The sequence below is a fragment of the Aspergillus affinis genome (assembly GCF_023601865.1).
Source record: "Aspergillus affinis strain CMG 70 chromosome Unknown NODE_11_length_483380_cov_85_280398, whole genome shotgun sequence".
Lineage (NCBI taxonomy): Eukaryota > Fungi > Ascomycota > Eurotiomycetes > Eurotiales > Aspergillaceae > Aspergillus > Aspergillus affinis.
Window position 1 is genome coordinate 64,634 of NW_026515792.1, and position 26,004 is coordinate 90,637.

The 26,004-nt window shown below is 49.8% G+C and overlaps 10 protein-coding genes across 10 annotated transcripts; 7 read left to right on the forward strand and 3 right to left on the reverse strand.

Moving 5' to 3' along the window:
* Positions 1–1,380: 1,380 nt before the first annotated feature.
* On the forward strand, positions 1,381–3,296 carry KD926_000953 (uncharacterized protein; the record flags this gene model as incomplete). The annotated part of the gene is made up of 5 exons (XM_053096498.1): positions 1,381–1,679; positions 2,308–2,452; positions 2,507–2,757; positions 2,825–3,066; positions 3,130–3,296. The coding sequence occupies 5 exons, from the start codon at positions 1,381–1,383 to the stop codon at positions 3,294–3,296; spliced, it is 1,104 nt and encodes a 367-aa protein (XP_052959333.1).
* Positions 3,297–4,222: 926 nt separating this feature from the next.
* KD926_000954 (uncharacterized protein) lies at positions 4,223–6,254 on the forward strand (the record flags this gene model as incomplete). Its single annotated transcript, XM_053096499.1, has 5 exons — positions 4,223–4,292; positions 4,349–4,525; positions 4,811–4,927; positions 4,983–5,489; positions 5,551–6,254. The coding sequence occupies 5 exons, from the start codon at positions 4,223–4,225 to the stop codon at positions 6,252–6,254; spliced, it is 1,575 nt and encodes a 524-aa protein (XP_052959334.1).
* Positions 6,255–6,883: 629 nt separating this feature from the next.
* Positions 6,884–9,634, forward strand: KD926_000955 (glycosyltransferase; the record flags this gene model as incomplete). Its single annotated transcript, XM_053096500.1, has 6 exons — positions 6,884–7,001; positions 7,068–7,746; positions 7,794–7,951; positions 8,000–8,717; positions 8,766–9,367; positions 9,423–9,634. 6 exons carry the CDS (start codon positions 6,884–6,886, stop codon positions 9,632–9,634), a joined length of 2,487 nt encoding a protein of 828 aa, XP_052959335.1.
* An 839-nt stretch (positions 9,635–10,473) lies between these two features.
* Positions 10,474–11,493, forward strand: KD926_000956 (DUF3425 domain-containing protein; the record flags this gene model as incomplete). Its single annotated transcript, XM_053096501.1, has 2 exons — positions 10,474–10,633; positions 10,715–11,493. 2 exons carry the CDS (start codon positions 10,474–10,476, stop codon positions 11,491–11,493), a joined length of 939 nt encoding a protein of 312 aa, XP_052959336.1.
* Positions 11,494–12,082: 589 nt separating this feature from the next.
* KD926_000957 (putative nucleoside-diphosphate-sugar epimerase) lies at positions 12,083–13,099 on the forward strand (the record flags this gene model as incomplete). The annotated part of the gene is made up of 3 exons (XM_053096502.1): positions 12,083–12,303; positions 12,451–12,643; positions 12,797–13,099. 3 exons carry the CDS (start codon positions 12,083–12,085, stop codon positions 13,097–13,099), a joined length of 717 nt encoding a protein of 238 aa, XP_052959337.1.
* A 1,106-nt stretch (positions 13,100–14,205) lies between these two features.
* On the reverse strand, positions 14,206–15,426 carry KD926_000958 (phosphatidylserine decarboxylase; the record flags this gene model as incomplete). Its single annotated transcript, XM_053096503.1, has 1 exon — positions 14,206–15,426. One exon carries the CDS (start codon positions 15,424–15,426, stop codon positions 14,206–14,208), a length of 1,221 nt encoding a protein of 406 aa, XP_052959338.1.
* A 1,057-nt stretch (positions 15,427–16,483) lies between these two features.
* On the forward strand, positions 16,484–17,545 carry KD926_000959 (zinc-binding alcohol dehydrogenase family protein; the record flags this gene model as incomplete). The annotated part of the gene is made up of 1 exon (XM_053096504.1): positions 16,484–17,545. The coding sequence occupies one exon, from the start codon at positions 16,484–16,486 to the stop codon at positions 17,543–17,545; it is 1,062 nt and encodes a 353-aa protein (XP_052959339.1).
* A 1,104-nt stretch (positions 17,546–18,649) lies between these two features.
* sit1 (putative siderochrome-iron transporter Sit1) lies at positions 18,650–20,956 on the forward strand (the record flags this gene model as incomplete). Its single annotated transcript, XM_053096505.1, has 12 exons — positions 18,650–18,865; positions 18,921–19,004; positions 19,054–19,129; positions 19,176–19,240; positions 19,297–19,401; positions 19,448–19,541; positions 19,594–19,916; positions 19,970–20,027; positions 20,075–20,168; positions 20,218–20,405; positions 20,476–20,535; positions 20,604–20,956. 12 exons carry the CDS (start codon positions 18,650–18,652, stop codon positions 20,954–20,956), a joined length of 1,716 nt encoding a protein of 571 aa, XP_052959340.1.
* A 515-nt stretch (positions 20,957–21,471) lies between these two features.
* On the reverse strand, positions 21,472–22,351 carry KD926_000961 (pectate lyase; the record flags this gene model as incomplete). The annotated part of the gene is made up of 3 exons (XM_053096506.1): positions 21,472–21,789; positions 21,867–21,949; positions 22,012–22,351. The coding sequence occupies 3 exons, from the start codon at positions 22,349–22,351 to the stop codon at positions 21,472–21,474; spliced, it is 741 nt and encodes a 246-aa protein (XP_052959341.1).
* A 506-nt stretch (positions 22,352–22,857) lies between these two features.
* KD926_000962 (uncharacterized protein) lies at positions 22,858–25,349 on the reverse strand (the record flags this gene model as incomplete). The annotated part of the gene is made up of 7 exons (XM_053096508.1): positions 22,858–23,096; positions 23,779–24,132; positions 24,197–24,508; positions 24,567–24,649; positions 24,709–24,827; positions 24,877–25,014; positions 25,071–25,349. 7 exons carry the CDS (start codon positions 25,347–25,349, stop codon positions 22,858–22,860), a joined length of 1,524 nt encoding a protein of 507 aa, XP_052959342.1.
* Between the last annotated feature and the right edge of the window lie 655 nt (positions 25,350–26,004).

The window sequence follows — 26,004 nt, forward strand, 5'->3', positions numbered from 1 at the left end:
CTATGTTGTTTGTGTCTTCTTCGGTATATATTTTCATGCTTCCCGGCCATCAGTTTCCAGCGTAGCCTTTGCATTTTATGGCACCTAAAGCCCACCCCTGACACTACCTACAAGCAATCAAACCATCAATAAACGTAGAGGATAGACTTATATGGTAGGGGTTCAATATAGTGTGAAAAATTTCTGAACCGTGCTTCAACACATACATCTTCGGTGCCAAGCATGGCATTTACCTCTTCAATCGAAGCATGCTCGGAGTGGATTAACAAGATATCGAGATTTCCTGTATCCCTATTTCTCTATTCTCATACTTTAGCATATAAATTGTCATGTATCTCCGAACACGGATTATCCGAAAAATCAAGCACACTATATGAATGCCCATGTGTATGCGAATGATGAAGGCAATTTATTTATACAGCGTTCTGGTCAGGCTACCTGCTGCAATTATCTGTCCTTCCCTCCCTTATTTTTCTTTTGAGCTTATCTATTCCAACCAATCATCCATGAATAAATTTGCTAAATTTGCCCTGTGCTTAATCTCCTTTGCGAAACATTGACCTAGGACCACCGTACTCCTCTTATGAGGGCCCTGGCAATTATATTTACCAAGAATATCTCTGTGAACTAACCTTAAGTAATCTGCGAGTCTGCTAGTTACGTGCTATTCGGTGACTAACTCCTTTAAAAGATGCTTAATATAACCAATATTTTAGGCAATATATGTTTCCATATACTCCCAGAGTGGCTGGCACTGCAAATAAAAACAGTCTTTTTCTAATAATTTGGTGCAGGATCATATGGCTTAACTTATGTCCACATCAACCAATCAGCTCGCATGGCTTAGTTGGTAAAGCGCATGACTAGTAATCATGAGATCCTCGGTTCGAATCCGAGTGTGAGCATTTCTTTTTTGTTTTTGCTTTTTGCTTTCGATTCCGGCTGGTTCATCTTTTATGCTCCTGATAGGAAGGGGGGAACTAGCTCTTTGTGGGTAGAAAAAAGGCCAGCGTGGGTAGGATTATATCCACGCCGACGAGATTTTTGTTCCGGCTTTCTACCCATGCTGACCCTTTTTCTACCCACGCTGAGCTATGAGCCGGACATGAAGGAAGGGTTGAATATTTGTTGTTGATTTTGGAGTTGTTTAACTTCTACTGTTGATAGATATGATGAGCCACAGTTCATTATTGAAGCCGTAAATTCAGAATGCACCCAGAGTATACTTATAAAACGCAGAAGTCATAAAAACATAAGACAGAAAAAACAAATCAATAACAGAAAACCTCCAGTCCCGATAACGCAAGTGCCGTGTACCTTCATACACATGCACGCCTTTTGACATCATTATCCCCAAGCCCTATAGCGAGATCACCGCCACTGTCCGGCGTCTTCCACACCCCTAGCGACCCTCTTCGCTCCATCTTCTACTCCGGTCCCGAGGCTTCCCAGAGCATCGCCGACGGGCTTTCCCGTGCTGCCCGTGGCGCCGGTAACGGTGTCCCCGATCCCGCGGGTTGCTGCGCCCGTGACTCCACCGACGGTGCGGGAGACGCCACCGACCGTGTTGCCGAGCGTGGAGGTAACGAATTTGGCGGCGCCAGTGACACCGGTATCTTGAGAGGAGGAGAAGGCGTTGTTTGGCATGTTGGTTTGGTCGAGGTGGAGGTGGAAGAGAGGTATGTTTTGAGAGGTGGCAGATTGGAGGTAGTATTTGTATGTGGATATGAAGATGGATTTGGAATAGTTTGCAGATTTGAATCGAACAAGAGAGCTGGAGCAAGAAGGGTCTGATTATATACACGCGGGAGTAGATCAAAAGCCGATGACGTCGATGGCAGCCACCCGTGCCATCGGGGCCGCTGACTGGCTGCGCTCCCACGTACGATGATGCACGTTAATCAATCTCGGTGGATATCCCTGGCTTGGAGGATGACGAGTTTTCGAAACATTATAGTTCAATTTTATAATTCTTGCCGCTATCTCGTATATTCGGGTCAGCGTTGAGTCCATGTCAAGGAGGCCGAAATCAGAATAGACCCGCCAACCCAGCGGGTCTAGGTCTCTGGTTCAGGAACGGTCAACCACGCTATTATCTGTCTATCGGTCCAACAGTTTATTCTAACCGAAAGGGGCCAGAAGGGATTTTCAAATCTCATCGTCTCTCTCACCCAACTCAGCTCATAGCATCCGGATCAATAAGTTTAGAATATGTTACGATGACATCATGCGTTATCACTGCATTGCCATTCTCACCTACCTCTTTCACGCAGTCTGCTCAACGGAACCATTAAGCGGGTCAGGTAGACTCGAGCGTTCCTCCTATGCGATCTTAGATCTAGGAGCGGAATGCTTCGTCGGAGAGGGCTTTCGCCAAGGGGATGATCCCCAAGACGCATGCGCCCCATATATCACGGTCGGATATGATGCGACAGGATGTGAAGGTTACCTTGTATGTACACAGCTCTGATCAGGCCCCGAAATCAGCTCCTAACGGTCAATGAAGTGCAACAAACCCGTCTGCTGTCCTCCGGAAATCGAACAAGAAATCGACCTCGGCGACTGCGTCTGGCGTGGCTCAGCGGATTGCCACGGACAATGCACTACGGGCTACGTTCAATTAGCCCAGTCCACGTGGGATGAATCCACCGCTATCGAGAATGTGCAGAGCAACTGCAAGACCGGATCAAAGGCTCTCTGCTGCTACCTGCGATCATACGGGGAGATGTTTGCCGGATGCTACCACACTCCTGGTTTGTATGTTGTGTAGTCCAGAAATCGTATTTGTGCCCATATGACAGGTCCCTAACCGAAGCTGAGATAGTGGATACCCCTGCGTCCACGACTACATCAGCATCGCCCATTTCTGGAACCCCTGGATACCTTGGAAAAACGGACGCCCGGAATACGGTCCGGGAGAAGACCTTTGCTGTCCGATGAGTTCTCCACTGCCCTTTATTAATTGTCATTGGGTGGGCGACGGCGATTGCATGGATGCGAACTGCGCGGCGAGTGAGGTTACCCTTTCAATTAATGCTTTTGGAGGCGATGGGGAATCGTGTATTGGTATGTTAATTTATCGTTACTTGTGACTGGATGTGTAGTCTTTTGGCTAACGGCTTTGATTAGGTGCTCGTTTAAAGTCCCTTTGCTGTACGCCGAATTTTGCGGTTCTGGATGGAATGGCCGTCGGTATTGATGGATTTTGCTTGGAGGATCCGTATGGATGTGAGGATGGAGAATATGATGATAATGAGGATGGAGAGTATGATGATGGAGACGAATACTTCACGTAGTAAACGGGGATGGGGATTATTGTGATTTTGTCTAGGCGTTCCACCAGCCTAAGCTGGGATTTGAAGAGCTACAACGTAGCGCATAAGCCTGGCAGTCATACTATCACTATGTCCAGGAACCTATATACGCTTGGATAACAAGATGCGACAAGATAGACAACTGATATATTCGGTCTTTATTTATTATTGCCTTAGAACTCGACAGCTTTCTTTTAAGGTTGAGCAGAAATTCTTCGTGGCAGTCTTTTGATAGCTGAACTAAACGTCTGCGATGGGTTTTACGTACACAACTCGACCACTTGCTTAGTGTAGGCAGCCCAGTGCATATCGGTAGACAGCATACATTGCAATTGCTAAAGTCTCTTTACCCAAAATTCTTGAACCACAACATCACACTGTGACTGCGCAATGCAGCCAAGTTCTGTGGCCATGTGGGACAAGCTCCAGTGCATGCCAAAATGCGAACTAGGATCCTGATCACGCGTGCCGTGAGCATTGTATGTAGTTCCCAACGGAGAGATCCAAGTCCATACATTTCATGATTGGTCTTGAGTATACTAGAAATGCACGGCCCCCCAAAAGGTTCAATCTAGACCCTGGAATGAAGCTTTTCCCGGTGATCCTTCCCCACTATTACAGGGTCCAAGTGAATACCCCAGACTCATCTTCACAAATGTGACCGGAATCCCCCGGTAGATATCTCTATCCTGATCACGGGCAGAAAATTTCTTCCACATCGCACCACCTCTATTTAAACCCCCTCTCTTCTTCCTACTCTCTCATCTTCCTCTGTTCCTGTTCTCACCCAGCTCGCTCCTCATCGCCCACCACTTATCTCCCCCCTACCCTAGTATCCTCAGCTTGAATAACATCCATACCCTACCTTTCCTCTTCATTGACTACAGGCCATCTGGGCTGCGGTCATCATGAAGCTCCTCAGCTTCCTGCTTGTTTTCTTGGGCACTATTCTTGCCTGTTCCGCCGCTGCTATTGATAGTGAGTAGCACTATTCTCTCCCTTCACAGAAAAGCATAAACTAACGACGATGGTAGTTAATGACCTGAGCAATCGCGCTGAGTCCTCTCAAGCCGCTAAATGCAAAAAAACTAGGGACTGCGTCATCTTCAAGGCCTGCAGAAACGGCCAGTGTGTATGGCCGGGCAATCATCAACCTCGCGATAAGCCTCGGCCTGAGCCTAAAGCTGAGCCTGAATCCCCTCCTGAATCCGGTGAGATCCAAAATAGTAAATGCCACTCTGATTCAGATTGCGTTCGTAGCCGGGAATGTATCAATGGATTCTGTCACAAGAGGCGTCATAACCCTCCTGCAAATTTGTAGGATCGTGATGATGCCGAACCTGACGCTGATCCTAATTCTGCTGAGACCAAAAAGATAAGCAGGCGCTCTTCAAACAGCAACTGTCTTATCATCACAAGTGTCGCTGGGGTCGTTGCGTTTGGCGTCGTGATATTTCTGCAAATCTTGAGACTCATGATGACTAACCCTGACCCAGGTCCTGAAGCTGCCGAGAACGAGCTGAAGGCTGATAAGCTTGATATCAACCTGTTTTGTCAGAAAGATGCTGATTGTGGCAACGGTTTCTGTCTTGAACATAAATGTGTCGATGCCGGTGAGTACTTGCTCTCTTGACTTCCCCACTAGGGTGGTAACTAATCTATTTGTAGCGGTGAATGACGATGAAGATGAAGATTCGGATGGCGATTGTAAGATGCATATCGAAGCTAGGACGCGGAAGCCCTGCAACAGTGACTCGGACTGTCCCAAGGATAAGAGGTGCTCGTGGGGCGCTTGTAGAACCCCTATTAAGATTACTCATTCCGCGCGTGACAATGAAAATCCGGATGACGATGATGAGATGCATATCCTACCTATCGACCTCGACGCCGAGAACGATTCTCAACTTCTCTCTAAACGTGATGATGGTGACAACAGTGACTATGACAATGACAGCGATGACCCTGAAGCCCACCTTTTCACCCGAGCTCAAGGTTGCAAAACATTCAAGGACTGCGATGCCGGCTGGGGCTGCAAGAAGGGGCGATGTCAGCGGTGGGACTGTGCCACCCGCCCTGGTACTTGCGATTCTGGACGCTGCAAGAACGGCAAATGCATAAGAAGTTTGGAGGGTTTGACCATTGAGACTGACGATGACGATGAAAATGACGAGTCTGGTAAGTCCTCTTGGCTGAAATCCTGTAGAGACTCGAACTTTCTCTAATTACAAGGATATAGATTCTGGCATTTCCGAGCGCTCCGACAAATACCCTGCCTATTGCAAGTCTAACCAAGATTGTCCTCCCAAATACCGATGCTACTCTGGAGGCGTCTGCAAGTACCGGGGCCCTCACCTCTCAGCCCGTGACGATGAAGATGACACTATTGCCGAGCGCGATCTTCTGGCTCTCAGGGGCAAATACCCTGCCTATTGCAAGTCTAACCAAGATTGTCCTCCCAAATACCGATGCTACCCTGGAGGCGTCTGCAAGTACCGCCCCCCTCACCTCTCAATCCGTGACGATGAAGATAACACCATCCTTGAGCGCCAAAACCCCCGCAAGTGCGAGTCTAAGAAAGATTGTTCTTCCAGATACCGTTGCCACAACGGCACCTGCAAGTACGGTCTCAGCGCTTCCAAGCGAGATGAAGATACCGCTATCCTTGAGCGCGATCATGAGGCTCTCAACGACCGCCAATGCAACGCTAAGAAAGATTGTCCTGTCAAATTCCGATGCGTCAAAGGCAAATGCAAGTTCGGTACCGACGAACCTACACCTGGCGGCCGTTGCAAAGCCAACAATGACTGCCCTCGCAATCAGAAATGTCTTGGTGGTGTATGCAAGTCTCGCTCCATTCCTAGCAAGCGTGACGAGTCTGGGAATCTCGAGGATGACGAAGACTACGACTCTCCAGATGACGAGGGTGATGTTGAAGAATGATGATGGACACGTTTTGTATTTTGTTTTGAATTATCCCTGGTTAGATCGATCTTCTGTCGCATGTCGATATGAAGCCATCCCACAAATGACACATGATTTACTGGCCTCGAAATCCTGGATATGACTTGTGCACGTAGCTTTCGTATACCTGCCTGCCTACTCCTACCTATAGATCCACCGTAGTATGTTTCAGGCAGCAGCCGAATACGAGTAAACGAAAATCCGCATGAAGGAAGAGACGAGCTATTTGTATCACTCTAAATTAGACCACCTCATAGTGAAATATCCCTAAATGCGTAGAAAAAATCTAAGTTTAGCGCCTGCTAATAGTTTTTGTCACTCCACACAAAATCCAGGCCATGTAGGGCTAAATCTGCCAATAGTTTCAGGCAGAAAGTGACCGCCAAGACCTGGCGGGACCCACCGCCTTTGCACTGATCGGGCAATGGATACGGGTACGGGCTGAAATCGTTATGATCTGCAACAACGCAACCAGGGCTCGCTGCCTGGAACTAGTACCATCCATCCACTCACCCGGGTTCCATGGGTGCATCGCCTATAAAGATGTCCCTCCCCCGGGATTTTGGGTTCATGTTGTCTTTCCATCGCCCCCTCATCGTACCCGTATCATGGCCTCTTCTAAGAGTCGTCTCCCCTATCAGGAGGCCGAGGGACATGACTTCATAGTTGAGGAAACCCCACCGCCATACGAGCTGATGGCGCCGGAAGGAAATAGCGTGGTTCAAGGTATACTCTTCCTGTTTTGATTGTGGCTTGATGGAAGCCAGTTAATGAAAAATCGTAATTGGACAGATGACGGTCGAATCGAGGTGGATCTGGATTCGCGAGCGTGCAGAGCAGCCTTGAAGTTCGTCCAATGGCCTAGCGAAGAAGACGTTTTGCTCCCTCCACCGGAATATACAGAGTCCGTGGCCCCGGGGATCCGATTGAACATCGTGATCCAGGTCGTCGGTAGTCGAGGCGACGTGCAGCCGTTCATTGCGCTGGGGAACGAGCTCCAGAAGTACGGACATCGAGTGCGTCTGGCGACGCACGATGTTTTCGACTCGTTTGTGCGGGGTTCGGGGCTCGAGTTCTATCCGATCGGTGGCGATCCGGCGGAGTTGATGGCCTATATGGTGAAGAACCCGGGGCTGATCCCGAAGATGAAGAGCTTGAAGGCGGGTGATATTCAGAAGAAGAGGTTGATGGTGGCGGAGATGCTGAATGGGTGCTGGAGGTCGTGTATTGAGGATGATCCGTCCACGCAGGTTCCGTTTGTGGCGGATGCGATCATCGCCAATCCGCCGAGTTTTGCGCATGTGCATTGTGCGCAGGCGTTGGGGATTCCGCTGCATTTGATGTTCACGATGCCATGGAGTCCGACGACGGCGTATCCGCATCCGTTGGCGAATCTGAAGTACTCGGGGAACAATTCCCAGTTTGCGAATTCGGTATCCTATGGGATTGTGGAATGGATGACGTGGCAGGGGTCAGTGGGCTTTCGATATATGCGAGAGACGTGCTAACAGATGATAGACTTGGCGATGTTATCAACGAGTGGAGAGCCATGATAGACCTGGAACCGGTTCCTACTGGAGAAGGACCGAATCTGGCGCAGACACTTAAAGTGCCGTTCACATACTGCTGGTCTCCTGCGCTGTTGCCGAAACCTGCAGATTGGCCGTCATATATTGGTATCATCTTCAAGGTCCCTCCTGACGGATGAAATGCTAACTTTTTAGATGTCTGCGGCTTTTTCTTTCGCGATCCACCAAATTACACACCGCCACCTGATCTTGACGCCTTCCTGAGACAAGGACCACCGCCAGTCTATATTGGATTCGGAAGTATCGTGATCGACGATCCCCCACGAATGACCCAAATCCTCGAACAAACCGTCAGAAGTCTTGGAGTCCGCGCCATCATATCTCGCGGCTGGAGCAAGTTAGGCGGCTCTCCGTCACACGATATCTTCTACCTCGGAGACTGTCCCCACGAATGGCTGTTCCAACATGTTTCTGCCGTTGTGCACCACGGTGGTGCCGGGACAACCGCCTGTGGTCTACGGTTTGGGAAACCGACCGTGATCATCCCTTTCTTTGGAGACCAGCCTTTCTGGGGCAACATGATAGCCGCATCAGGTGCTGGACCACTGCCTATTCACCACCGCGCCTTAACCGTTGAGGGACTTGCCAGGGCCATCCAGTACTGTTTTGAACCCCGTGCACAGAAAGCTGCGGAAGATATCTGTATCAGAATGCGAGCAGAATCTGGGGTGAAGCGGGCCGTGGAATCTTTCCACCGCAACTTGCCAGTGGAAGTAATGCGTTGTCAAATTCTGCCCGATCAGCCTGCTGTCTGGGCCTACAAGAAGTCGTCGATGAAGCCTATCTGTCTATCAAAATTAGCCACACAGCTGCTGATGGACCACCTGAAGATAGAACAGAAGAACCTGCAGTTGTGCGTATCACTACTTCTTGCGAGTCGCTGAGCTAATTTGAACTTCAGATTTGAAGCACGACCGATATTTATTCAGAACCGGAGGCTCGACCCACTGAGTAGCACCACATCAGCGGCTATCGGCACTGGAACCAACATGCTAAAAGCCACTACCGATATGCTCCTGAAACCATACCAAGAAGCGACTCGACCTAGTTCATCGCGATCCAACAGCGCGCCTCATGTGCCTACACGATCCCGATCTATGCAGGACCTAACCGCATCGCAGCCAATGTCTGCGTCACCGGCACCAGAAACCAGCGAAGAGAGAACTAATTGGCACCGAGGCGGAGCAGCAGTTGCGGCGGGGGCTAAGGGATTCGGGAAATTTCTCAGCAGTTACTCGAAGGGCATTATCGTTGACATTCCGCTGGCCGCAACAGAAGGCCTTCGCGCAGTTCCAAGGCTATACGGCGAGGAGGTGGAGGACTACCAAGTCCGGGACTGGAAATCCGGGGCCCTGGCCGGTGGGAAGAATTTCGCGCATAACATGCGCGAGGGGTTCACCGGTATCTGGAACCAGCCTCGGAAAGGCATAGACGAAGGGGCCCTCGGCGTGGCAAAAGGTATCATGAAAGGAACGATCGGGTTTACAACGATGGTGCCGTCTGGTATGCTCTGTGCCCGCAACATCTTATAAACCGAGTCGCTAATCAATTCACGCAGCGGCGCTGGGTCTGGTGGCTTATCCTGCCCAAGGACTTTGCAAGAGTCTTCATACGGCAGTCAGATCGAAGACGAGGAAGCAGATCGCAAAATCCCGACATAGGGAGGGAGCGTATATGATGCGAAATAAGGGGACACAGAGTCTGGACCGCAGGTCGGTGATGCAGACGTTTGAATCATTAAAGCGAGAAGCTCAAAAGGCGGGACCGTGATGAGGACGATTCTGGGGTAGATGGACAGTACCCTTTGCATATCAGAGCGAATATTTCGGAGTTGACATGGGTTTTAAATTAGGGATTTAATGTGGGACAGGCAAGAACTGCTAGGGTTTGCATGCAGCGCTAGAGATAATCAACAGATATTTCTCGGCGAAATTTTGTTTTCTCTTGGATCCCTTGGGATACCATACTGTCTTGCGGCACAATCTTGGCCGCTATCATGCCTATTGACAGGTGCCTATTTTAGTATTTGCATTAGTGCATAATCCAGCTCTCAACGGGGATCTGAATACGATCAGGCGTGTATTGACCCGACCCAGTTTGCAGAGAATAAGGTACGGTGCCCTTTTATAATGCGCAGCTGTATTATTAATAGTTAATATACCAGGGCCCTTTTTCAGTCTGTCGACCGTTATCTCCGCGCACGATCCACAAAGCATGTGGATCATCATGATGTCGTTCGTTAGGTAGGATGTGCTAAAGAGTCGAAAACAGGCAATACCTGCTTCCAGTGGACCGCAGCAGGGCTTCATCGACCTCGATTATTGGAGCATGAGACATGCCGAGAAAAGAGCCACGCAAGCGATTCCTCGCAGACTTCACCATAAAAGCCTTTCACGTCGCCATGGACCTGCGGTTCTAGCCTGCCTCATATACTCCAGGCAGACGTACGGTAAGTAATGACAAGACGGATACTGGAGATCCACCGCCACCAGACGACCGCTTAACTCCGAACCCAAACTTGGCGTTGTCAGCCGCCTGCATAAGTAGCGTCGAGCCCACCCGACGGCCCGCCTCTTTTCTACGAATCGAGTCCGCCTTCCTTTGACATCATGACCACCGACGACCTGACTACTTTGAAGCGCGATCATTCGACCTCGCCTGAGCTAGAGAGTATTGAGCGCGAACATGTCGAGCCCGATCATTGGAAGGGCTTAACAGATCCGAAGGAGCGCAGGCGGAGGCAGAATCGGGTAAATCAGCGCGCCTATCGTGAGTTCACCTGCTGATCCATGCACTGTTCTAGCCTGGAGAAATTGAACTATAGATCAATGATAACACCATGATTTACAGGAAAAAGGAAGCAAGCGCAGCGGCAAGGCATCAATGTCCCATCCTCCGACCTCGTCAAACGAATATCTACATCCTCCGGCTCCGAAGAAAACATCTTGCCCTCGTCCTCATCCAACCCAGACTCTACGCCCACCCGCACCACTCTCTCCATCCGAAATGCCAAATCTGACTCGAAAACATTCACTCTCTCCCGCCGTTGCATCAGTTTGGACGACGCCACTTTCCTCCTCGACCAACTCAGCAAAGCCGCCTACGAAAGCTACATCATCGGCTCCCCTGCCTCCGACCACCTCCTGACCCTCAGTAAAATGAACGTATTCCGCGCCTTCAGTTCAATAATGGTGACCCTCGGCATGAAACACAACATGGAATGGCTCCACGACGATGCCATCTCGCCCTTTTCCACCCTACAACCTGGCTTCGTCGAAGACACGAACCTGCCCATCAACCTCCGCCCGACAGCACTCCAACGCCGCAGTCCTCACCACCCTTGGCTCGACTTCTTCCCGCACCCGCGCATGCGCGACAATCTCGTCGCCGCGGGGGACGGATTCGACGACGAGCAGCTCTGCATCGATACCATGGGATTCTGGGACATGTCGAACGAGAGCTGTAATTTGCTCGTTTGGGGGGATCCGTCGGACCCGGCAAATTGGGAGGTCACTGAGCAGTTTATACGCAAGTGGCCGTGGGTTGTGCGCGGGTGTGGCGGGCTCATGGAAGCGACGAATCGATGGCGGGCGAGTCGCGGGGAGAAGATGATTTTTCGATATCTATAGCGCCAGACACCAAAGTCACTGGATTACTTTTTTTTGCAATTGAACGACCAGATCTTTATATATATGATGTATGAGGAAAAATGAATTGGAATTTACACTGTACTGTTGTATGTACTGTTGCTTGCAATCTGCACGAATTGATGACGTCATCATTATTTCCCCCAACATACGGAATAAGGTGCTCGCCAGCCCCAACTTAAATATCAGATATTCCCTAGGACGTTAAACGCTGAGTAACATTGATTGATGCGTGGATTAATGTCATCCCGTCTTTCATTAGCCCCCTGTCTTAGACTACGAGATGGATCGCATTTCGAGGAATGGCTGACGAGAAAATGGCTGACGGCAGCCACCAGGTAGTACCCGTCTTACTAGAGTCACTATAAATCGTAGCCAACAACTTTTTAAACTCATCTGGATTCTTCTTCTCCAAGTTGTTCGGACTGCACATACCTTGCTTTGCCGTGACACTTTGTTTGTCTGTGTGTTCTTTGATGTTACACTTAATAAAGCACTACGTACATACCTCCAACCACTTACATCCCAACCAAGTAAGTCTAGCAGAGCAAACCAACTCAAAAGAATTACCATGAAAGTCCTCATCGTCGGCGCCTCAGGCTCCATTGGCAGCGAAGCTCTTTACCAATGTCTCTCACATCCACTGATCACGTCCGTCGTGGCGTTCGTGCGACGCGACCTCTCCGTCGAAGTAACATCGAACCCGAAACTAGAGACCGTGAAGGTTAATGATTTTGCCATGTGGCCGGAAGACGTGTTGAAGAAGCATATGGATGCAGTGGGGATGATCTGGTGAGCTTATTCTTGTCACGAGTGCTTTGCTATAGATTTATCTTTGCATGTATGTACAATCCTATCAGGTAGAGTGGTAGTACATACATACAAGTAGTTATTACCTCGAGCCCGTGGCCAATGAGCTAAAATATGGCATAACACTAGGGCCATGGGTACCTCCACCGGCAGCATGACAGCGGACCTTGAATACCCGCTCATTTTCATCGAGAGTATGGGCAAGGTGTCGAAGTCGAAGCCAAGAGCGCAGCGATTCCGATACGTCCATTTAAGCGGGAAATTTGTGCGACAGAATCAAGACGAGAGGTTATGGTTTTTGGAGAAGCCGAGGAAAATCAAGGTAAGTACATACTTAGATTACATATTCAATCTCGTTTTCCATCTAATACAAATTCCCTCCGACCTGACCTACTTTGAAACCGCACTTTGGACATATTGCCAAGATACAAAGCCCTTACCACGTCTAATTATGGCTGAGTATATGTTGTTTTAGGGTCTACTAGAAACTCGCGCCTTAGCTTTCGCGGAGGCCCACGAATCCGTATGGCAAACCTTCATCGTCAAGCCGGGCGGCGTGGTGCCTCGACAGATCGGGGCCGGGGGGTGGCTGTATATGATCACGCCGATTGGGGCGTTGTTGGGCGAGAACTGGTCTGTGAAGGTGCAGGAGCTGGGGGCGTTTATGACGCATCTGGTGATTGATGGGGCTGACGAGGAGGCTGTTTCGGAGAATGCGCGAATTGTGAGGAAGGGGAGGGAGTTGTTGGATGAGAGGGGAGGTGATTCTGGGTCTTAGGATGGGGGTTAGTATAGTTGCAGCCTTGTCGAAGAAAATGATGGTTTCATAGGGGGCGAAGAAGGATCGGTACAGGCGAGCTTCTTCGCTATTTGTAGATCTGACCCAGATGTGTGGGGTGTCAACGTCTCCTCATCTAAGACTATACAAAATTGGAAGATATAGCTAGAGTATAATGCAAACGAACCAACGCTCTCCATTCGTTGCATGATAACGCACCTACTCGACAATGTTTGATCCACCCTATATAACTTTAGGGTTAGAACAAGAGCCATAGTTATAACACTATCCAGTAGCATGGATTGACTCTGGTAGATGTTGCTGTATTGAAATAAGGCTGGTATGTCTGTACTACAACTACCATGAAGAACCGGATGGTCGATTGTCGATGCCTGATCTCCTCCCGGCGCTAATGCAGGCTGCTTACACACTAACGATAACTTAATTTTGTGGCAGCGATCTGGTCCAATCAAATGCCGATAGAATTCGGCGGTGGTGCTTGGCAGATTCATTAATCAGCATGGTTTTCGTATTGATACCGTAATTACTAAATGATACCTGGGTTGTTTTAATGCCTGATGTTTCAGGTATGAGCGTTCTTATAGTTCATAACCCTAAGCTAACCAAAGGTCCTTGGTATTTGTTATTCTCCAGTCAAGTAAGACTAACACAGTCTCTGAATGCTCGATGTCAAACCTAAAGGCATGCTGATGGATCAGCTGGGTAGACAGGTTGGAACACCACTGTTTCGTGAGCTTGACAGTAGGGAGCTCGACTCAGTATCTAGTATAGGTAGTATGTCGAGGAAGAACGAATTTTGACTCTCTTCAGTGGTAGGGGACGTGAGTAAGTGATTGATTTACGTTTTGCCGTATTTGCTTGGTAACTGTCGAAAGGATTGAACAACCACCTGTGTATCTGATGGCTTCTTTTGTTAAAGGCATTGCTGGCTTGAATGGATATTACTTTGAATTAGACCACAATAATACGAAAGCGACCGTCAGCTGAAAGTGCTCAATGGAATTGGAATAGACGGTAAAGCCATGACATGGATCAATTTGTGAATTTGTCTCCCCCGAAGCCTTCCATCACACCTCCCTTCAAGCTCAGGTGAATGTGGCCAGTTCCGTCCTCACATTCAACTTGGTCTGGCCCGGCTCAAGATCGCTTCGGAATTTGACTCTCTTCTCAAACACGACAACCACATCCGATCCTCCATACTGGAAATACGAGATATTCTGACCCTTTTCAACATGATCTCCTTCTTTGACTGTGAACACAACGGAAGAAATCTGCGCCATACCAATAGGCAGGACCGCCACCTTGCCATACTTCTCGGTCTGAATGACTATCAGCCCCCGGGTCTGACACCACTGGTATCCGGCGTCGTCGGGCGCGTCCAGCTCAAAAAACTGCTTTCCTTTCTTTGCCTGGCGTTTGTGGATCTCGTGGACGTCACGAGTCAGGCCCCGATCACCACGCAGTCCGTGACCTTCTTTCTTCTTGGCCACCTGCAGATACACTTGGTCTTGGATGTTGCGGACCTCAATGACCTTCCCGCTGACTGGAGCATGTTGGCGATGGTAGTCGGTGGGTCCCAGGAATGCGTGCATGAAATTGCCTTCGTTGAAGGTTGTTCCAGTGGTCTGCAGCAACTTGTTGATGGGCCACTGTACAGACTTGGCATCGATGGTGATCACGATGTCACCGTTATCAACCGGCCAGCAGCCATCATACATAGAATCTGCCACGCTGACAATGACATTATCGTCGCCTTTGCCGTCAAGAGGACGAGAGGTGTCAATGTCCTTCCACTCGCGCGCAAACCAGTGGTTAAAGGACAGCCATCCGGACTTGGGCTCCGCCCATTGACTCGCCTCCTTGTTGTATTGCTTATTGATGTAGAAAGAATACAGGGAGGCAGCTGACTGGGGTGAGTTCATGAAGTTACCTTGCTCGCGGGCAAAGGTCACGAGCCAGTATGACAGCCAGGTGAGGTCGGTGTTGGAGTTCTGCGGCTGGATTTCGGTCTGCAGACCGCGAAGAGAAGGCTGGTCGAAGACCCAGTAGAAAACGAGAATCTTAGTGAGAAGCTCGTCGCCGGTTGTGGAGACTTGGGGCACCCATCGCAGCAGGTTGTCCACGTATTCCAGGTAGTCTTCGAGGGTTTTAATGCCTTCGTCCCTCATCTCGTCTGCTCCGCCATTTTTGGGATCGATGGCAGAGGCCACCGCTTCGTGGAAGGCCTTGGTTCGGTTCTCGGTGCGATAGATAAAATCACTGAGGTCACGAACGATGGGCTCTTGAGGCTTGTATGGGGTGGGCATCTTGGAAGAAATTTGCTTTGGGTATGCTTGTGAAGTCTTGGGTCTCTGGAAGAATGAATGTGAAGCTGATTTGGATGAGGATCTAACCATCAAACCTGCGAATCAAGCAGGTTCTTATAACCATCTTCCTCTACATCTTAAACTTCAGGACACTGTCCGATCATTGTGATTTCGTCCAGAAAGAGGGGTCATATGCATCATGCAAGTCACTGCAGCCCAGCCGTCCCTGTTCAGCCCCGATGCCACGAAGCAAACAACGAACAGCAATTGGCGGCTCCAAAGTACGATTCTGCCATGGGGGCATCATACTCTGTCATGAGTGCATAGAATCATGCATAGCATGTCGGCTGTACTGCGCGAGAACTCTCGGTATGAAATACCCATGCAAAATAGCCTTTTGCGGGAACGCCTGTCGTGCACGTCGGTGGCGGATATGCATGCCTACTTACAGCTCAGCTGCAGCTTTCAGCTCCAACATTACGAAATAATTTGACCAGTTCCGCAGTGGCGCTGGTTTTGAAGCTGAGCGCAAGTGTGGTGACATCTTGCGATGCATTATAATGAGGGGAACCTGGACGTAGTGGATGTGCTATGCCCAATCTCATCTCCAGTTCTGATGCAGTTTGCTTCAGGTCAATGAACAGGTTTGCGTTCTACGATCTGCCGTGAAGACTTGAGCGTATTTTGGGAACTTGGACTGATGAGAAGAACAGAATTCACCGGTCGGCATTGTATCGTTTCAACTTTGTTGTTCCAGCTCAGTCCTCAGCGATTAGAACAAGAATGATGTTCTCGGCTGCATAGTATGATATTATACTGTGGCAGGCCATATTAAACTCACCCCCTTCGCATATTATGGCCCCCAAGTCCTAGTGGAGAGAGATGGCGGGGTGAGGCTCCACAATCCTTTCTCTACTCCACCGCTTGTGTGTTGTCGATTGTCGCCATCTGTTCTCTTCTCCTGAGATTCCAAGCTTTTTCTAATTGATATGGTACAACTCTTCTTGAGTTCGCATTCAATTGTACCACTCTGGATCAAATTCAAAAGTAAAGCATCATGGCTACCCCCAAAGACAACATCAGCTTGCACGTCGATGAGACCCTCTCATATAGTGTCAAGCACGGACTGGAATGGCAAGACCCCAAAGACGGAGAGTTTTTAGTCGAGACATACTTCTCCGGAGCGAACCCATCGGACACAAAGCATGCCACCGATATGGGGATATACCCTGTCGTTCTCGGCTATGACTACTGCGGAAAAGTCCTCAAAACACCACCCAACTCGCCCTTTCAGCCTGGCCAGATCGTGGCGGGGTACACTCAGACCGGATTAGGCCGTCCATTGAGATACGGCACCCACCAGAAATACCTCAGCGGCGTTACGGAGACAGCATTCGTTGTGCCCGAGAACCTTCCTAAACAGCATGCTGCCTGCCTAGGCGTCGTGACCATGACCGCGTCGGATGCGATCTTCAATCACTTCCAGATCCCTCTGCCGACGGAGCCTGCTCAGAATCTCGGACCTCTTCTCATCTGGGGAGTATCGACTAGCGTTGGGATCTCCGCTCTCCAACTCGCCCGTGCTAGCGGAATCAGCCCTATTTTCGTAACGGCCTCGCCGGAAAGACATGCCTTGCTACGCGAGCTGGGCGCCACGCATTGCTTCGACTATAAGTCTCCCACCGTGGTCTCCGAAATCAAGGAAGCGCTGAAGACGACCGAGTCTGGTGCCTTCCGCTACGCCCTCGATGCCATAGGAGCGCGTCAAGACGGAGGTTCCGCGCAATCGATAGCGGCTTGTTCTTCCGATGAGACGGCCCTGGCCTCTGTCGTGGTTCAGTTCGACCCACGGTTCAAGTTACCCCTTGCTGCGCCGAATCAGGATGTCAGTGTGCAGATTCAGGGCATTCCTCAGCCTATTACGATTCCTGCGCGCTATGCTGATTATGAGCGCGCGTGGAAGGGAGTGCTGTGGGCTGCTGAGAACTATGGGAAGCAATTCCGGTTCCCGTCCGTTAAGGTGTTCAAGGGAACCGCGGAGGAGGCATTAGAGGAATTGAAGGTTGTTGGAGATCATGGAAGAGGGTTTGGGAAGTTGGCTCTGCAGCATCCATTGTAGGGTGAAAAGATCTCCAAGATAATCGTCGGGTCGAGGGTGACGAGCATATAGATCCCAAGAACTATACTCTTTCTTTCGGAGAGTAGTATGAGACAAGAGCCCAACTAAACAACGTTCCATTGTAGTTAATGATTGTAGGAGAGGACCTGTTTGCCTGAGGCATCAGAGTCCGATCCCCGCCAAGTCCCGTGACCTGGCCCGTGACCTGTGGAAACGATGGATGTTTTGTATATTGGGTGGCCGGTGTGGCCAACTATCTAAGATATCTAGCTTACTAAGTGATGACTAAGCGAGCTCGAACCCCAGGGCAGGCGGAAGGGTACGTCCCGATGTTCCAACATGACCCCAGGATCACGTGGCATGTAAGCATGCAAACGATGCAAACTGGACATACTCCACCATCCATCACGAACGTCTCTACTTCCAATTCTCTTCTCGAATGTCTCAACTCATCCTTCATTTGAACAGGGTTCATGGTACCCCACGAGGTGATCCATAACCCCCAAGTCTGTTTCTTGCATGCATCCGACTTATCGGGTTCGCCGAAGGAACGACTGCGCCGAGATCTCCAAGGAACCAGTGGCGTATTATTGGAATGGCGGCCCCTACTAGTGCGATTGAAGAGAAGTGCTGCGCTGTGCTGCAATTCTGCTGTCAGCTGGAGCAGACCAAAATTCCTCGTTCCCCTCGGTGCCTACTGCCTAGATATTGGCACTCGCTAGACAACATCTAGCCATGGTCTGTCCGCCCACCACCGACGAATACGAGGATCGTCCGATCTCGGCCCACTCTTCTCCTTGCTTGATTTGCTGGTTCACCGGCTTTCGAGAATGCTGGTTGGCGGCGTGATCCACCGTAGAATGCTTTCCCTTACGTTTTCTTCCGAGAAAGGCCCGTCACTACTGGTACATCTGTTAATCAGATAAGATGAATTGCATGGAGCGGCTCGTTGCCAAGACATCACGGCCTGATGTCTTGTTTCGCTCACTTTTTTTCTTTTCTTTTTTCTTGGACGCAATTTAATTTAAAAATTTTTCTTTCCCTTCTTTTTCTTCGTCTTGATTCCTGGTTTGTTTGCGATTTCATTTTTGTATCCCTGTCGTCATGTCGTCGACTCTCCCTCCCTCGGAGAGTAAATACCCTCAAGATGCCGTGGCCTCGGATTCCGATCAGGATTCTATTACCGGTCATGACGGTGTCAAACGCATCGAGGCCATTTCTTCGCAGTTTCGTCTCGTGGACCGCATCGTTCTGTTTTGCGGTGTCTTCTTGATGGCCTACGTTTATGGTCTAGATGGCACGGTCCGAAACACGTATCAGGTAGGAGGATTTCATTGCTGCTCAAATGAGATGCAACGAACTGACTGGCCTCAAGCCCCTGGCGACTGCAAAATTCGGCTCTCATAGTTTGCTGGCCACGATTAACGTCTTGCGATCGGTTATCGCTGTTGCCGCACAGGTACGCGAATCGTTGACATTGGATTAATTTTAACTCTAACATAAACTAGCCAACTGCAGCTAAAATTGCCGATGTGTTTGGCCGCGTGGAGCTCATTTTGTTCTGCGTAGTAACTTACACTCTGGGTAGGTGTGGTTATTTTGCCTTGTAGGCTGGATCTGACCTCTTCAGGAACGGTGGTCGAAGCGGCTGCGACCAATATGGCCACATTTTGTGCCGGCGCAGTATTGTACCAGGTGAGCTATGGATCTACGCGTATTATCTGCGCTTTTACTGACAGTTATCCGGATAGGTCGGATACACTGGCAGTTTGCTGCTCGTCGAAGTCCTTATTGGCGACGTCACCTCCCTCCGCTCGCGACTGTTGTTCTCATATATCCCTGCGACACCTTTCATAGTAAGATCTCCGATCATGCGCGCGATGCACTATCTCACACAACCAGATCAACACGTGGATTAGTGGAAACGTGACATCCTCCGTTCTGAAGGTTACCACATGGCAGTGGGGTATTGGCATGTTTGCCATCATTTTCCCTGGTTTGTTCGGCTTTACCCCATGAACCTGGATTTTTCTGACGAGATGTTTCAGTCTGCACGATTCCTCTCTTCGCCACCCTGTTCTGGGGGCACTGGAAAGCCAAGAGGCACAGCCCTGAAGCATACCGCAGCACGATCCAGATCATCGGCTTTCGCAAATTTTCGATCGAGTTGTTCTGGTATTTGGATGTGGTGGGAATGCTTCTGCTCATCGCTATCTTGGCTTTGATTCTGGTCCCTTTCACTCTTGCCAGCGGCTCTTCGGATCAGTGGAAGACGGCTAAGATCCTCGCGCCCCTTATCATCGGTATATTCTGCATTCCGTCTTGGGTATACTGGGAGAAGACTTGCAAATATCCGATGGTTCCGTTCAGGGTCGGTACACGTTATGTTGGCATTGGCTGGGAGCATTTACTGACATTGTGTAGCTGTTGAAAGATCGCGCCGTATGGGGAGCCCTTGGAATTGCAATGATGCTCAACCTAGGTATGGTCTATTTCAATCACTATATGGCAACAACTAACGTCCACCAGCGTGGGTTATTCAGGGAGAATTCCTGTACACCGTGTTGATCGTCAGTTTCGACGAAACTGTCACGAGTGCGACGCGTATCGCGTCTCTTTATAGGTTCGTCGACCTTATTTCTCGCAATCCGATCAACCTAACATCCCTATAGTTTCGCCTCCGTTATCACCGGGTGTATCTGCGGCTTTGTCGTTCTGAAAGTGAAACAATTGAAGCCATTCATCGTCGCAGGAACCTGTCTCTTCATGGTCGCATACGGCATGCTAATCCATTTCCGGGGCGGATCCGCTGGATCCAGCCACTCGGGCATCATCGGAGGTCAGATCCTTCTCGGTATCGGTGAGTTGTGCTAAGCTTCATACATACATGAAAAACAACAGCCAGCAACAACCCACTAACTCATCCCCAGCGGGCGGCCTCTTCCCTTATCCAGCGCAAGCCAGCATCCAAGCCGCCACCAAACACAACCGTAAGCCCCTTTCCTCCCCCAAAACTCCTCCCCAACTCACACCCACCTAATTAACCTCCCCCAAACAGACCTCGCCGTAGTAACCGGTCTCTACCTGGCAACATATAACATCGGTAGCGCGGTCGGCAACACAATAGCAGGCGCCATCTGGCGGCAAACGCTCGAAAAAGAACTCACATCGCAACTCGGCGACGCTACCCTCGCGTCCACCATCTTCGGCGACCCGTTCACCTTCGTGGCTTCGAACCCGATTGGCACGGACCAGCGCGATGCCGTGGTGTTGGCGTACCGGCACACGCAGCGTCTGCTTTGCATCACGGGTATTTGTCTCACGGTGCCGTTGATTGCGTTTTCGTTGTGTATTCGGAATCCGAAACTTACGAAGAGTCAGAGTTTGCCGGAGGCTGAGAGGGAGAGTTAGATTGGATTGGGCTAGATTAGGTTGGATTGGGTTGAATTATAATTAATTGGCTTGTTTTGGTGTCGGGTCTGGTGCTCTAGATGTGGATGTGAGTGAAAATTGGGGGACTGGCTGGTTCGCTGTTTAAAACTTTCAATGAATGAGTGGCAGGAATGGTCCAAGGTCATCGTCTACATTGTATGGATGGTCAATTAACAATGATCTCTGCACGCTTCATTCAATCATCTTTTGAAAAAGTATTATTTTCGGTGCCACGGTCGACTCACATCCGGTAGTGTATGTACGAAGAACATGTGAAATCATCTCCCGAGCCAGTTACTATGAAATTAATCATTCAAAGCTGATAAGCATTGCGTTTTATTATCCAATAAGACAACTATTTATATATACTAGGGTTATACCCCAAAAAAGCAACATCCGAATAAGTCGACTACAGCGACCAAGCCAAAGGTACCCAGACATCAACCATTATGTATCTCAACCCCCAACCACCCCAACGCAATGAAGCGAGACATTTAGCACTCAGGGAGCGGGTCAGTGTAGACGCAAGAGTCGCTAGGACCGCTGCCGATCTCCTCGGGCTCGTCGCCGTTCTCGTTGCCCTCGTAGGAGGTGCAGATCTCCTTGATGTCGGTGGCGCAGGTGTCGGTGATGGTGGCCTTGTCGCCGAAGTTCTCGTTGACACCGGCGAGGAGCTTACCGGAGATGGCCTTGACGTTGGAGATGGTCACGGAGCGCTCGGCCATGGACTTGCAGTTTCCGCAGGAGCGGAAGAGCTTGCCAAAGTCGTAGACGGTGAAGCCGTCGATGGAGACCTCGCCCTCGGCATTGTGCTGTTTGTGGAGAAAGGGTTGGCGTTAGCTAGGCATGAAACCTGGGCTGGTGTGTATGGGAAAAGAAGGAAGCTTACCTGGATGACCTTGTCCTCAGCACCCTGGGCACCACCGCCAATGATCTTGTAAGGTCCGGAACCCTTCTTGAGAGAGAGGGCGTCTAATTTATGCTTGTGTTAGTAGCGAACTTGAGAAGGGGGGGGAGATGGTGGATGGTCATACCCTCGCAGACAGACTCCCACCAGACGTTCTCGATGGTGCAAGCACCCTGGCAGTGGACACCCTCGATCTGGTCGGCACCGATGATGGCGTTCTTGAGGGTACCACCTTCAAGGATGGAGAAGACAGCGTCGCTGTCGCCACCCTCATCCTGGCCGGTACACTCGACACCACGGCCGAAGGTCTTCATGCCTCCGTCGTAGACCTCACCCTCGCCGATCTCGTAGGTCTCATCGAAGGTCTCGGATCCCTTGGATTCGGGCAGAGGGAAAGTGTAGCGCTTGTTGAGAGCACCGAGGGCCGTGGAGGCCAGGAGAGAAAGGAGGATAGCCTTCTGAACCATTATTGCGGTATTGGATGGGTTGATATGAGGAGTTATTTGAACAGATGTGGTCACCAGAACCTTTGAATAAAGAGATTCACTCGCAGAGTGTAGTAACAAAGAAGAACGATTTTGTGATGGATGCTCTCTCAATTCCCTCGAGATGGCCAACCAGCTTTATAGGGATTGCTGGCGCTGGTTGACGGGGGCTTTCTCACCGACTATGTCCAGCGTCAGTGTTCCTCCATGACCTTTGGCGGAAATTCGACTGAAGCTCTTGGCTCGTTTCAACATGTTTCTCCGATATTTGCCCAAATGGCAATTCTAGGATTAACGTGAAACGGCCAGAAGACTTCAATCTCCCGAAGTTGACCCAAGCCTTCCGAATCGGGGATTTCGTGGGGTTGATCAATCACCATGGATGGACGAGACCGAGAGCTAGCCTCCAGGCCAATATAATAAACTATGTACCGGCTCCATCGCTCCGTAATACGGTACTTACCCTGTCAGGAAATTCTCCTGTCTCTTCAGACCCCATTTTCCGCGGTCCACAATTTCTGCTTTCTTCCCACACCGGTCTTGGCGTTATTAGGGCTTGCTTCTTCAGGTCGAGTCCGCCGCGATGAATTGAGATAGGATCTTCGCCGGATGGTGGGAGCCGACGCCCTGATTGATGGCCTGGATGGGGTTTTTGGCTCCGTGATAATCTCGTCCTGAACGAGAATGTCATATGCATCTGCCAGTAGAAGGGTTTGCCATAGCGCCCCTGCACAAGTGTGATGTTAGCGTGGGAATCGTGGCGCAGCACGCTCGTCCGACAATGCCAAGATCGAAAATCTATGGAAACCCACCGGTCCAGGCCGGAACTCATCCAATCTCACCGTCTTCTTGAACGCGAAATAGCTGTCTTGTGGTCGTTGTCCAGCAAGCGCGTTGTTTGATGAGGCACCAAAATTCATGGCCAGGCTGATATCTACCAGGAGCTACGTTGCACTCTCAAGTCACCGCTCAGATTTCTGGATAACTTCTCACGCCTGCTCGAAGCCTCTACGAGGCCCAATATAATCCCATCGTACGATTGGAAGGTATCGAATTGCTGACCCATAGTGATCGACGTGTGCCTTCGGTTACGCCTGTGTCCGGATTCCGGCTTGTAGAACAGGTGTTGCACCGGACAAGCTCAGTGGACGAGTTATGACCGTTGGAACCCACTCGTGCCACACAAAAGTTAGTGGCTGAATAATTCCCCGACAAGTGCTCACTAGCAATTGGACCAGGAACAAGCGAGGAGAGAAAATTGAGGAAGAAGTAATTTGAACCAAGGAGCTCCAAGGACGTGGTCAAATGTTTCAATATCACAGTCGACCGAGCCTCTGATAGCTCGGCCCTCACACGGTCTTATCTGAGTTGATTCGTAGAATGGGAAGATGCCAGCGAGAATACTCAACATTCACCGGTGGCGCTTTTTCCCTCACAAGCCTTTCCGGTGCAGTTGAAACCTGTTGTCCCAATCACATTGCCACAGAGGTAGTCGACAGCCTTTGTTCCATTTGATGCCAGTACCAGATCCACTCCCTCCAGCGCGATATTTCTGCATGGTTTGACAGCGCTACATTGAAAGCTTGCTACGGTATTTTTCTTCGTAGTTCCCGAAATTCCGTTCACGGTAATGTTGCCAATTTCGAATTTGGAAGAGGTACAGTTGCCGACTGCGTCCGAGAATGATGTGCACTGTGAGATGGAAAATGCAGAACCTCTGAGGTTTTGGGCCGTCAGATTGGAGCATGAGAGATCGGTGGCATCTGTTTGGTCATGTATCAGTCCGAGATGGAATGTTTCTCGACACGATGGAAGCTGAATACGTACAGCCAAGACCGCCTCCTCCGCCATTAGGTGGATAGCTCACTTGTTCGCCCGTCCAGGTCTTAAAATATAGCGCATGCAGGGTGCCATCGAAAACAATATTCTCCGCTCGGACCCGCTCTATTGTCTCGAAAGCGTCTCTATACTGACCAATGCTTCCGACGGCGATACCTAGACCGCGATGGAAAGTGGAGTTTGTGATCAGAATATCGGTGGAGTTGGCTTTCACGCTAATGCTGTCGTCGCCGTTGTCCACAAACCAGTTATTGAATGTGATGTGGGAGCTATAGATAGTATCCGCACCATCCGTATTATCTGTGGCATGGCATGGTCAGGGGCATTCCCCTTTTGCTGAGGCCTTTGGACTACTCACGCGCAGAATTTTTGTTCGCTGATGTGTTGTTCACATAGATTGAGTCGAACAGTGTATGATGGGTGTGGATGATTGACAATGTCCTGGCAAGCAGTTCTCCCCGTTAACAATTGTTCTGAGCTTTCCGGCGATACCTACTTACCACATCTGACTCTGCACAAATCTGATGCCCTGGAATACGGCGTTCGTGGTATTGGCTACAGTGAGAGCATGGGGCCTTCCCGGAAGGTTTGACTCTCCGGCAGTAAAATCGTACCAGGCCTAACCTCGAATAAGTGATGGTTTTTGATACTATCGGATAATCACTCACCTGGCCATTTCCATCGAATGTTCCATGTCCATGTCCATTGAATCTCAGATGCTTACCGCTGATCACCCAGGCCGTCGACATATTTTGATATCCGACAGGGAGTGAATTATTGCGCCAGTAAGGAATGTCCGTTCCCCACTGTCTTGCTGTCAGCACAGATGATCGAGTGTGAACACACTGAGTAAAAGTCTTACCAAAAGAGTTCCATAAAGGTCGATGTCGACGTCGACCAGCCCTGTGGTTTTCAGCACCGTGTTGACATGGTAGGTGGTGTTCTGAAAGACGATCTTTCCCCCGTGATTGCATTCCCGAAAGGCGCGGCGAATAGCTGGTGCATCATCAACCGTTTCTGATCCTCCAGCCAGGATCTTGCATATCTTGTGCGGATTGTGTGGGACTGCGTTCAAGGCCCCGACCGCACTAACTGCTCCAGCGAGAATATAGAAGCTAGATACAATCGTTCCCGCTAACATATTGGAAATGTCTTTTTCTGATTGTTAGAGATTTGGAAGAGCCCATCTTCGGCATGCACTGTATGCAAACAATAAATAGTTCTCTTTGCTCGGGGGTATACATCCCGAACTCAAGTATTCTCAGCAACCAAAGCAAATATCATTATACCGAGATCATTCTTGTCGTTCGTGCTCGCAATGGAGTTTGTTTGTCCCTCGGTCTGCAGGAAGATCGTCAAGCGGGGAACCGGGGTCACCCCGCATTAATGGCAGGACTGCTGGCGTCGGCGATTCTTTTTCCATCTATCACATGTTTAGCACAGATTTTATGGCCAACATTTTGGGATGAGATCGCTTGATTTGGACAAACCGAGACGAAATAGTTGATTGAATTGCGAGTTCCTTTAGCCCGCTCCGAATGTGCGTATATTGTTTTTCCAGAAAAAAAAGCGGTCGGTGTAGTTGCTACCGTAGAAAAGAGTCTCCCTTTATCCTTCCCATGGAGAAATTCGGCGCATCTTCTTCGATATGAGGACTTTATTTGGGATTCTTTCCTATCACTCGAGGGCATACCCGGGATGCAAGGATATGTTTTGCCCCAGGTCTTTCATAGTTTGGTCATGGGGAGGATGAAGATGAAAGTCTTGGGCATGCTAAAAGCTTTACTACAGGTTCC